General features: G+C 34.7%; 1 protein-coding gene across 3 annotated transcripts in view; it reads left to right on the top strand.

Annotated features, from left to right (window-relative positions):
* The window catches only part of ZDHHC15 (zinc finger DHHC-type palmitoyltransferase 15), a 171,381-nt gene that overhangs the window by 27,628 nt on the left and 131,393 nt on the right, over positions 1–12,360 (top strand). For all 3 annotated transcript variants that reach the window (XM_038587751.1, XM_038587752.1, XM_038587753.1), the window contains exon 2: positions 7,866–7,892. In XM_038587751.1, the coding sequence (XP_038443679.1) occupies positions 7,866–7,892 (27 nt within the window). The remainder of the gene's footprint in view (positions 1–7,865; positions 7,893–12,360) is intronic.

Below are 12,360 nucleotides of genomic sequence, written 5' to 3'. Positions count from 1 at the left end.
AATAATCTCTCCCCACCCACCCAGGATTGTACTAGGTGCTCTTCAAATCACTGTTTCTGTGCTGTCTGCCCCCAGGTGTTTGCCTACCTTTTCTCCTGGAGCAGGACAGTTCCCTCAGGGCTCTACCCCGGCCAAATCTGCTGACCTTTAAAATTCCAAAGCCCTGCTGCTTGTAAGAACTCATCAAATTCAACTGCTCTCCTTTTCCAAGACATTGGCTTTTATGGAAATGTTCTCCTTGTGCATTGCCCTGTGTGCTCTTCTTTCTCTCTCATCCTTTTCCACAACCACATCTCCATTCCCTCTGCAATATCTGCAGTTCCTTTCTCTTCTACATCACGTGTCCATATGTCCCACCTTCAATTTGGTCTCTTCTCTCCCTTTAGTTGTATAGTTTGTTCTTTCAGTCTTCAGTTTGGTTTCTGGTATGTTTAGGATGATTTGATAGTTACCTAGTTTTCTTCCTGTGATGAGACAGCCTAGAGCCATCTTATTCCACTGCCATCTTCCCTTTCTCCTCCATCTTTTATATCAATCTTTAATTTAAAATCAATTTGTCTGTTATTAGTATAGTGACCCTAGGTCTTTTTTGGTTGTTATTTACATGGATGTGTTTGAAAAACTGTCTTCCAAATTATCTTCATCATTTTGCATTCCTACCAGCAATGAAAGAGATTTCTTGTTTCTCCACATCCTTGTCTGCATTTGGTGTTAGTATTTTAGAGTTTTGCCTTTCTAATATATATGTAGTAATGGCTTATTTTTTTACCTCATTGTTATTATTTTTTCATCCTTGTTTTTTAATTGATTCTTTCTACTGCACTCATTTTAGTTTATGTAATTTCATTTTCTATATTTTTTTAGTCTTTTTCATAGTGCTCAACCCTGGTAATATAATTAATATTTTAATTTTATGATACTTAGGTTCAAATAATTATTTTGAATCAATATCAATTTAGTATAACTGTATACAAAACTCGACTCCTTTTTAGCTCCAGTCTCCACTTTATGTTGGTAACTTTCCCATATTGCATCTTCATACACTGTGTGCCTGTTAATATACATTTATCCTTATTGTCTTATGGATTTATCTTTTAAATCATATACCACATAAAACTATAAAGCAAAAATGCAATATTTATGGCTTTACATTTATATTTACCAGTAGTCTTGATTTCTTTTAATGAATTGAGTTATAATTAGCACCGCTTTGGTTTTTCCTGGACAACTCCATTATTTCTTAAAGGACACTTCTACCAATGATGAACTCCATCATGTTTTGTTTAACTGTGACTGTCTTATTTTATCCTTCATTTTTTGAAGGTTATTCTTGGGGCAGCCCAGGTGGCTCAGCAGTTTAGCGCCGCCTTCAGTCCAGGGTGTGATCCTGGAGACCCGGGATCGAGACCCGCGTTGGGCTCCCTGCATGGAGCCTGTTTCTCCCTCTACCTGTGTCTCTGCCTTTCTCTCTCTGTCTCTGTCTCTCATGAATAAATAAATAATCTAAAAAAGAAGGTTATTCTTGTTATTTATCAAATTCTTGACTGACAGATATTTTTCTTTTTTCTTTCAACAGTTTAAATATCACATCTCACTGCTTTGTGCCCTCCATGGTTTCCATGGGGAAGTCATATGTTAATCTCATTACTTTTGTATGTGAAGTTGCTTATCCTTTCCTGCTTTCAAGATATTTTCTTTGGTATTGGTTTTGTCAGTTTGATTATAATGTGTCTGATTGTGTATATCCTTTAGTTTATCATATGTGGAGTTTATTGAACTTCCTGGATGTTTAGATTCATGTCTTTTACCAAATTCGTGGAGTTTTGTGTCATCATTTCTTCAAATATTTTTTGCTCCCCCCTTTTTTGCTCTCTTTCTAAACTCCCTTTATGCATATGATAGTATATTTGACAGTGTGCCACAAGTCTCATATGCTTTGTTCATTTTTCTTTCACTTTTTTTTTTATCATTTTGCTCTTCAGACTGGGTAATTTAAGTCAACCTGTCTTCATATTTACTGATTCTTTCTTCTGCCTGCTCAAATCTGCTGTTGGATCCCTCTAGTAAATTTTTCATTTCATGATTGTCCTTTTCATCTCCAGGATCTCTATTTGGTTGCTTTCTCTATATTGTATCTCTTCACTTATATATTTTATTTTTATTCTTCTGATCTCTTTTGTTGATCTCTTCCTTCCTATGCTTTTTATTCTGTTAATTGCCAGTCTCAAGTGTTGTCCTTTGCCCCAGGCTGCTGCATTCAATACCTGTGCCTATAAATATTTTCAGCAAAGGCGACTCAGGAAGGTGCCTCAGACCTGGGAATGCTCTGAGTCAAATAAAAGCCAGGGAAGGCTTTGTGTTACTTTTTGAAGTAGCTGTCAGACCATCAACACTCACAACTACAATTCTTTGTGAGTAAGGTCTGTATTGCTGCTACTTCTGGCATTTATAAACCTGCACCAGTCTATTCTCACAGCCCCTCCTGTTCTTGGATATGAAGAATGGTAAGCAGGAAATTTAAAATGCCACAACATTCTCTTACCAAAAAGTAAAAGCTTCTTTATTCACTAACTTTCCCTCTTGATTATTGTACATTTTTTATTAAATAATAGAATTCTGCAAAAGTTGATTCTAACAATTATCACTTCATTTATAACTTTTTGGGAAAAAACAAAACCTAGGAATTCCCTACTCTGCTATTTTGGTGATTAACATTGTCCACTTTGAGATTTAAAAAGGTCCAGGAAATAATTCTACTCAGAAACAAGAAATCCTTCAAAAATATTCAGAAGAAATTAACACTAATAAGAAAAAAATAACCCAAACACAGAAGGAATATTTTCTGGAAACCAAGTTTCTGAATAAGCAAAAGTTACCCATTTAAGTCTATGTGAATGCCTATGTGAATCATCGTATTCTCATATCTAAAATAGTTGTGTAAGTCATCCATATGCAAAACAGTTAAATGTATCACACCTGACTACTAAGATATCAAACCAAACATCAAAAATAACTCCAGTAGTTCTTATACCTGGCTGATAATCAGAATCATCTACTGAGTTTTTTTAAGTATGAATTCCTCTACCTTCACCTAGAGATTTTTTATATGAGGGAGGTCCTATAATCTGTTTTTATCAGTTCCCTCGGTGGGTATTGAAATCATCAGGTTTGAAAATGGCTGCCGAAAAAGTAAACGAATGCCTAGTATGAGTAACTTTTTCAAAGGAGTAAATGAAATCTCATGTGGTTAGTTTGCTCTCAGGAAGCAGAACATAATGAGAAATGTATCTAGGTTCTCCATTTTGAATTCTATTCCCTCTCCTAACCTAAAGTCTAAGACACATCTAATGGAAAAAGTAGGTATCAAATATACTCATCTTGACATTGAATACATTACTTTAAAACCACGTGAAACTTTAGGATCACTATAATAAAAAATATTTTATTTATTTATTTTTAAACAATAAATAATGTTATTTAAAATAATACCAAATTAGATAGTAAAGCTCAAATGGACTTGTATTCCAATGAATGGCAGCCACTAGCCACATGTGGCTATTAAACACTTGATATATGGCATCCGAATTGAGATGTGCTGAAGCATATTGTACAGACCAGCTTTCAAAAATTTCATACAAAAAGAAGAATGTAAGTATTAATAATTTTATGTGCATAACATGATGAAATGATGATGTTTTTATTATATTGGACTAAGTAAAATATTAAAGTTAACTTCCCTTTGTATTTTTTAAATTCTTGAAATGTTCTTACTAGAAAAATAAATTACATGGCTTGCATTATATTTTTATTGGACATCACTGTTGTAGAATTTCTTCCATGTCCTTTCTAGTACATTTGTTGACCATCTCCAACTTGCCTCAAATTAGGGTTATTCTAACATTCCCGTTCTGGCAACCCTACAGTATGCATCTACTTAGAGAAATTTTATGAGATATGCTTTGATTTTAACACTAGTTGTGTGTGATGAAAAGCCCTTGCATGCACTCCACATTTCCATACCTTTTCTCCACACCTAGTTTTAAGAATCAGTAATTAGAAGAAAGAAAAAAGGAGAAACAGTGCAAAAATCTATTTGATGATAACTCCAAGTATTTAACATCCCAGTAGTGAGCTAAAATTTGAAGGAACAAAGCAGATGTATTACACATATCAGCACATCACTATACAATCATACCTGGTAAGTTACTCCTAGAATGACTAAGTGTACATTTACATATCCAAGAGATTTCTTGATAAAAGATCAATTTTGTAAAAGTTTACAATGACAACTGCAGCATTTTCATTTTATTTATTATTTTAAAACAGCTTTATTAAAGTATAAATTACTATAAAATCCACCCATTGCAAGTATTAAGTTCAGTGATTTTCATAAATATATGGAACTCTGCAACCATCACCTGGTATAGTTATAAAACTTTTCTGTCACCCCAAAAAGTTTCTTCATGCCCATTTGCAGCACCTCACTTTTACCTCCAGCCCTAGGCAACCACTGATCTGCTTTCTTTTTCTAAAACTTACCTTTTCTAGACATTCATACAAACAAAACTGTACAATATATACAGTGTTTTCTATCTGACTTCTTCACTGTGCATGAAATTTTTGAGTTTCATCTGTGTTCTAGCATTCTATTAGAATTCTTCAAAGAAACAGAACTAATAGGATATATAGAGATTTATAGGAAGGGATTTAGCTTATGAGGGCTTAGTTTAGGTGATTACTGAAGTTAAGACCCATGATCTGCCTTCTTCAAGCTTGAGGCCCAGAAAAGCCAATGGTGTAGTTCCAGCACAAATCTGAAAGCGTGAGAACTGGGGGAACTAATGGTATAAGTTTTAATCCAAGTCCAAAGGCCTGAGAACCAGGAATGCCAATGTCTGAATACAAGAGAAGATAGATGTTTTAAGTCAATCAGACAACAAATTTGCCTTTTCTCCACATTTTTGTTCTATTCAGACCCTCAAAGAATTGAATGATGCTCATGTCAAATTGGTGAGGGTGATCCTTACTGTTTACTGATTTAAATGCTAATCTCTTCCAGAAATATCCTCACTGACACACCCAGAAATAATATTTTACTGGCTATCTGGGTGTCCCTTAGCCTAGTCAAGTTGACACGTAAAATTAAACAGCACAAGTAATAACATTTTCATTTTAAATATGACTGACAAAATAAATAAATAAATAATAAATAAATAAATAAATAAATAAATAAATAAATACGGACATATTCTTAGTCTCTTCCTTTAATAGTGAGAAGGGCAATATTACAAAGATCACTAAAGGGAAAGCAGAACTACTAAGATAAGTGCCCCCAATGTTTTATAATAAAGGCACTTCTTTTTTTCTTCAGAAATGTGTAACTTCCAACAGGGAATTTTGCAAGAATATATTTTTCCCCTCAGGCTTATTTCATCCTTATGGATTTTAGGAATATAAGGAACTTTAACAGTCAAATGCCTAACTCATGTGGAAGTGTCCTGTGCAACATTTCCAAATGTGTGTAATGGGAAACTCAGTCCTTTCCAATGCTGCCAATCCATCATCATAGTCATCATCATCATCATCAAAATCATCATTTTTTCTTATAGTGAGCTAAAATGTGTTGACCTGCAGCTTTTACCCATTAATTCTGTTTCTATCCACAGTTCTTGAGTCATATAAACCAATCCCATTTACACCATGACAGACATAAGATTACTTAAAGACAGCTGTTTTCCCCCAGAGACTTCACTCGTTTCCACTCATTTTTCTGTGCACACATTGTCTCAGTCTGATATCTTCAAAGCACTGAATGATTGCCTTCCCTCACCCACAAGTATTACAGCAAGTGGTCAAGCAAATGGTAGTGCAGACCTCCACTTTTTGCTTACCAGTGATTGTTCAGCCACAGAGGCAGAAAGAGATATACCAAACATCAATTTATCAGCCAGTCTTTATTAAGATTGGTCTCTAAGCAACTCTACTCTCTCTCACTCCATTTTAATGAGAAGTTATTAACCCAATTCAGAGCCTAGTTCAACTGATTCGGTCATGCCACATGTATGTGCAAAATCATGAATCCTAGGTTGATCCACCAAGGCTTCTTGTTTCCATTTCCATTTGTATTGTCAAAGGAGAATATATGCTTCTTTCAATCATTCTTAACCAGAATTTTTTAACTGGAAATGAAAAAAAAGAATATCCATCTCCAGGCAGGTGTATTATAAATAATAGGACATTACCTTGTCAGATTTTTGCACAAATAACATAGAATAGCTTTAACAAGGTTCATTCAAATGATGATTAAAAGGATAAACTTTTAAGACTCTACAAAAACAGACCTGGAAATGAAGAGAAATACAAAGTATAACTGATGAATGACCTGAGGAAATAGCCCCTAGAATATAGTATCATTCTCTGTTAGGATTTTTCTATGTTTTTCTGACATTAAGTATTTATCATTGTGTCTGAAAACCATGTATTTTATAAATTATTTTTTTTCTTTTCTAAAGAGAGAGAACACATGCAAGTGGGGGGGGGAGGGGCAGAGGAAGAGAGAGACACTCCCAAGTAGGCTCTACACCCAGCATGGAGCTCGACGCAGAACTGGATTCCACAACACTGAGATCATGACCTGAGCTGAAATCAAGAATCGGATGCTTAACCGACTGAGCCACCCAAGCGAACCTGAAAACCATCTTAATTCAATAGTTTCTCAAGATTGAAAGGCATGCCTTATAGTTTCACTTTGCATTAACACCTAATATAAATGACACAGATGGTGGTGACTAAAGATAGGTAGGCTTCATTGTTCAAATATCATTCTGTCAAAAATTATGTATATATCATATAAGGCAGCAAAGAATGATTGGGAAAGGTAGACACAGTACATGAAAAAGGCCTTGGAGGCTAGAATTTAGTCCCAGCTCTACAAGTGACTTACTCTATGACCTTGAGCAAATCATTTGGTACTACTCTAGTTCTTTTTTCCCAGTTGTAAAATGAGACAGATAAACCAGATAATTGCTAAAGTTTCTTACAGTTGTGATATTATACAAAATCATAGTTCAAAAATAATAAGAAGTATTAATATTTATTATATACTTGCCTTGTGCTAGACACGATGTTAAACAGCAGTTACATGCATTAACTTGTTTGAATCTCAAGTAACCTTGGGAGGTAAGTAAGTTAGGGAAGTAAGGAACCTGCCTAAGGTCACAAAATAGTGCAACTGGGTTTTTAAAAACCAGGCAGTTTGACTTCTGAGCTATCATGCAACCTCCACTCTAAATCAACTCTAAATATATAAGAGAAACGTGATATTTAAAGATCTTTCCAGTGAATACTTTGAGAAAATGAATAGTCATCTCCTAATTGATTGGCTTTTAAGCTCCTAGATAGCTCAACAGTTTTGATTTGGTGGGATTTTTAAAAAATCTAGTTATATATGTCTGTTAAAAAATCTAGTTATATATTGATAAATGAGTAGAAATTCTTAGGTTTAAGATGAAGAAGGAGCAAAGGATGTATTTAATCATCCATGCCTTCCCTCATCTTAGCAGGCTAGTTGTTTCCTAAAGTATTCCATTGAATAAATTGCTCAAAATTTTTGGATTAATTTGGAGTATCTGGGTGGTGTAGTGATTAAGTGTCTGACTCTTGGTTTCGGCTCAGGTCCTAATCTCAAGGTTAAGAGATCGAGCCCCACATCAGGCTCTGCACTCAGCACAAAGTCTGCTTAAGACTCATTCTCCATCTGTTCTCTCTCTCTCTCTAATAAGTAAATAAATGAATAAATCTTTAAAAAGGGAAATGAAAATGTTTTAAAATATCACTAATTTTTAACTTTCTCTTTCTTTTTACAGTAACTGTTTTGAGCCCAGCAGAAAAAGGTAAGATAGTATTGTAAATTGTATTGGTCAGAATTGTATCCTTCTTTCTATCTAAAAGTCAATTACATAAAAGCCTATAAATTGAACAACTTTCCCAGGAATACTGAAGTAAATGGAAAGTTTAGGATGGTATTTTTCAGGAAGCATACCCAGAGCTTATCCAGAGATACAGCAGAACATATCAGTGGCCCCTTTGGCTGTAGCACAGGAATTGTAAGTTACCAGAATTTATGATAGAGAAAGGCAGAAGTAACCATGCTATTGGCCATAGTGATCCCAGGCTCTTGCTTCATTACTGTTGTCCTAGGTACCTTGTCTTCCTGCACAATTCATTCCCTCTTCAAGGTATGGAGTAAGGGTACCATGAGGAAATTTAAAGGGATAAGTCCTTCACCATCACAGTTGCAATATATTTACATATTCTTCTTCACTCTTCACCCCCATCTGGCTTAATCTTCAATTTATACTACCACTGTAAAGAGATTAAGTAATTTTCCACTAAAAATGTGTAAGCTAAAGATGAGTCTTAACAAACATTTAACTTCACATTATTTTTTCAGACATAACCGTAAGTATTTATGTAGCCACTTTATATAGCCACTTTTTATTCTCACTTCATGGGATTAACAATTGTAATTCATTAATTATATAATATTTATATTACACATTTTATTAAGTTTTTTATTTTAATGCCAATATACTTGACAGAGTAGTATATTGGTTTCAGGTATACAATATAGTGATTCACAATTACTCAATGCTCATCATGATAAGTGTACTCGCTACTCCCCTCACCTATTTCATCCATCTGCCAAACTAACTACCCTCTTGTAATCACCAATTAGTTCTCTATAGTTAAGACTCTATTTTTTGGTTTGCCTATCTTCATCTTTTTTTCCTGTGCTTGTTTTGTTTCTTGTTTCTTTCTTTCCTTGTTTTGTTTCTTAAATTCTACCTATGAATGAAATCATAGGGTATTTATCCTTCTCTGACCAACTTATTTCACTTAGCATTATACTCTCTACCTCTATCCATTTTGTTTGCAAATGGCAAGATTTCATTCTTTTCTGGGGCTGAATAATATTTGATTGCATATATTTACATCTTCATCCATCAATGCACACATAGTCTGCTTCCAATTTTGGCTATTATAAATAATGCTGCAGTAAATATATGGGGACATGTATCTCTTCAATTACTGTTTTTGTATTTTTGGGGTGATCACTCAGTAGTACAATCAATGCATCATAGAGTAGTTCTATTTTTAAGTTTTTGAAGAACCCCCATAATATTTTCACAGTAGCTGTGCAAGTTTGCATTCCCACCAACACTGCAAGAAAGTCCCCCTTTCTCCACACCCATACCAACACTTGTTTCTTGTGTTTTTTGTTTTAGCCATTTTATAGATGTGAGGTGATATCTCATTGTGATTTTCATTTACATTTCCCTGATGATAAGAGACGATGAGTATCTTTTTATGTGTCTTTTGACCATGAGGATGTCTTTGGAGAAATGCCTGTGTATGCCTTCTGCCCATTTTTAATTGGATTATTTGTTTTAGGAGTTTTGAGCATTTAGGAGTATAAGTTCTTCACATATTTTAGATACTAATCCTTTATTGGATATGTCATTTGCAAATACCTTTTCCCATTCCTTAGGCTGCATTTTAGTTTTATTGATTGCTTCCTTTGAAGTACAGTAGCTTTTTATTTTTGCTATAGTCCCCATAGTTTATTTCTCCTTTTATTTCCATTGCTTCGGGAGCTGTACCTAAAAATAGTAGATGCTATGGCTGACATCAGAGAGATTACTGCCTGTGTTCTCCTCTAGGCTTTATGGTTTCAGGTCTCACATTTCAATCTTCCATCCATTTTGAATTTATTTTTTTTGTGTTTGGTGTAAGAAAGTAGTGTAGTTTTATTCTTTTGCATGTCGCCATCCAGGTTTCCCAACACCATTTGTTACAGAGTCTGTCTTTTTCCCATTGGATATCTTTTCCTGTTTTGTTCAAGATCAGTTGAACATATATTTGTGGGTTCATATCTGGGTTTTCTATTCTGTTCTTTTGATAGATAGAACAAATGATAGAACAAATGTGTCTATCTTTGTGTCGGTACCATACTGCTTTGATCATTATCGCTTTGTAATATAACTTTAAGCCCAGAATTGTGATGCTTCCAGCTTTTCTTTTCTTTATTAAGATTGCTTTGGCTATTTGAGGTATTTTGTGGTTCCATACAAATTTTAGGATGGTTTGTTGTAGCTCTGTGAAAAATAGTGGTGGTATTTTGGTAAGGATAACACTGAATGTGTAGATAGCTTTGGTTAGTATAGACATTTTAATATTTGTTCTTCTAATCCATGAGCATGGAGTATCTTTCCATTTCTTTGTATCCTCTTCAATTTCTTTCATCAGTGTTTTCTAGTTTTCAGAGTACAGGTATTGTACCTCTTTGGTTAGGTTTATTCCTAGTTATCTTCTTATTTTGGTTGCAATTGTAAGTGGAATTGTTTTCTGAATTTGTCTTTCTGCTCCTCCATTATTGCTGTATAGAAATGCAATAATTTCTATGATTTCTCTATGTTGATTTTGCCATCCTGCAAATAGATTTCTCTATGTTGATTTTGCTATCCTGCAACTTTACTGAATTCACATATCAGCTCTAGCAGTTTTTTGGTGGAGTCTTCTGGGTTTCCTTTTTTTAAAAAAAGATTTTATTTATTCATGAGAGACACAGAGAGAGAAAGAGAGGCAGAGACACAGGCAGAGAGAGAAGCAGGCTCCATGCAGGGAGCCTGATGTGGGACTTGATCCCAGGACCCCAGGATCATGCCCTGGGCCGAAGGCAGGTGCTTAACTACTTAGCCACCCAGGTGTCCCCTGGGTTTCCTATATAGCATGCAAATAGTGAATCTGCAAATAGTCATCTGCAAATAGTGAAAGATTTTCTTCTCCCTTGCCAACTTGGATATGTTTCAATTATTTTCATTGTCTGCTGTAGCTACACCTTACATTACTATGTTAAATAACAGTGGTGAGAGTGGACATTCCTGTTCCTGATCATAAAGAAAAAGTTCTCAGGTTTTCCCCATTGAGGATATTAGTTTTTGGTTTTATGATGTTGAGGGATGTTTTCACTTAACCTAATTTGTTGAGAATTTTTTTTATCATGAATGGATGTTGTACCTTGTCAAATGCATTACCCTAATACCAAAACTAGATAAGCTATCTATAGTGCAGTAAAAGACCTGCAGTTGTCTTTTACTTTTCAATCTATAACTCCCTTATTCGCTCAGTTGAGCTCCTTAATGAGAAATTTGATATTCAATTGCTGTTTTATCTAGTGGCCAAAATTCTCTATCTTCATTTTTATATATTGTCAGTGAACTCAATCACACCAGTGTGGTGTCATTTGTAAGCTCAACTCAGTTCAGAGCCTTCCTAGTAGCATCAATGCAGTTGCTGGGATTTGAGCTCTTTAGATTATGTTGCACATGTATGATTTCTTTTTCTTTCATCACCTATTTGACCAATTCTCCCCTCATACCTCCTCTCTAGTAACCATCTATTTGTTCTCTATAGTTATTAAAAGACTGTTTCTTGGTTTATCTCTCTCTTCTTTTTGACCACTCTTTCCTGCTTTTTTGAAGATTAATTGACTGTATAATTGTGGATTTAATCCTGGGCTTTCTATTCTGTTCTGTTGATCTATGTGTTTATTTTTGTGCCAGTACCATGATGATTACTACAGCTTTGTAATATAACTCGAAGTCTGGAATTGTGATACCTCCAGTTTTGTTTTTCAAGATTATTTTGTCTGTTCAAGGACTTTTGTGGTCATAATGTTTGATTGTTTAAGTTTTTATTTAAATTCCAGCAAGTTAACATACAGTGTAATATTAGTTTCAGATGTAGAATTTAGTGATTCTTCACTTATATACAAGAACCAGTGCTCATCTCAACAAGTGCCCTCCTTAATACTCATCACCTGTTTAACCCATCCCCCTGCCCACCTCCCCTCCAGCAACCCTCAGTTCGTTTTCTATAGTTAAGAGTCTGTCTCATGCTTTGTCTTTCTCTTTTTCCCCATGCTCATCTGTTTTGTTTTTTAAATTCCACATAGGAATGAAATCATATGGTGTTTATCTTTCTCTGGCTGACTTATTTGCTTAGCATAATACATTCTAACTCCACTATATCATTGCAAATGGCAACATTTCATTCTTTTTGATGGCTGAGTGATAGTCCATTGTAGATATATACCACAACTTCTTTATCCATTTGGACCACTTTCTTACACTACACACACACACACACACACACACACAATTCAAAATGGGTGAAAACCTGAATGTGAGACAGAAAACTATCAAAATCCTACAGAACATAGGCAACCTTTTTGACATTGGTCATTGCATCTAGATACAACTCCAGAAGCAAGGGAAACAAAAGCAAAAATGAACTATT

Source organism: Canis lupus, chromosome X, assembly GCF_011100685.1.
Source record: "Canis lupus familiaris isolate Mischka breed German Shepherd chromosome X, alternate assembly UU_Cfam_GSD_1.0, whole genome shotgun sequence".
In the NCBI taxonomy this organism is placed as follows: domain Eukaryota; kingdom Metazoa; phylum Chordata; class Mammalia; order Carnivora; family Canidae; genus Canis; species Canis lupus.
The sequence above is the reverse complement of the archived record's forward strand: the minus strand, read 5'-3'. Positions and strand labels throughout refer to the sequence as shown.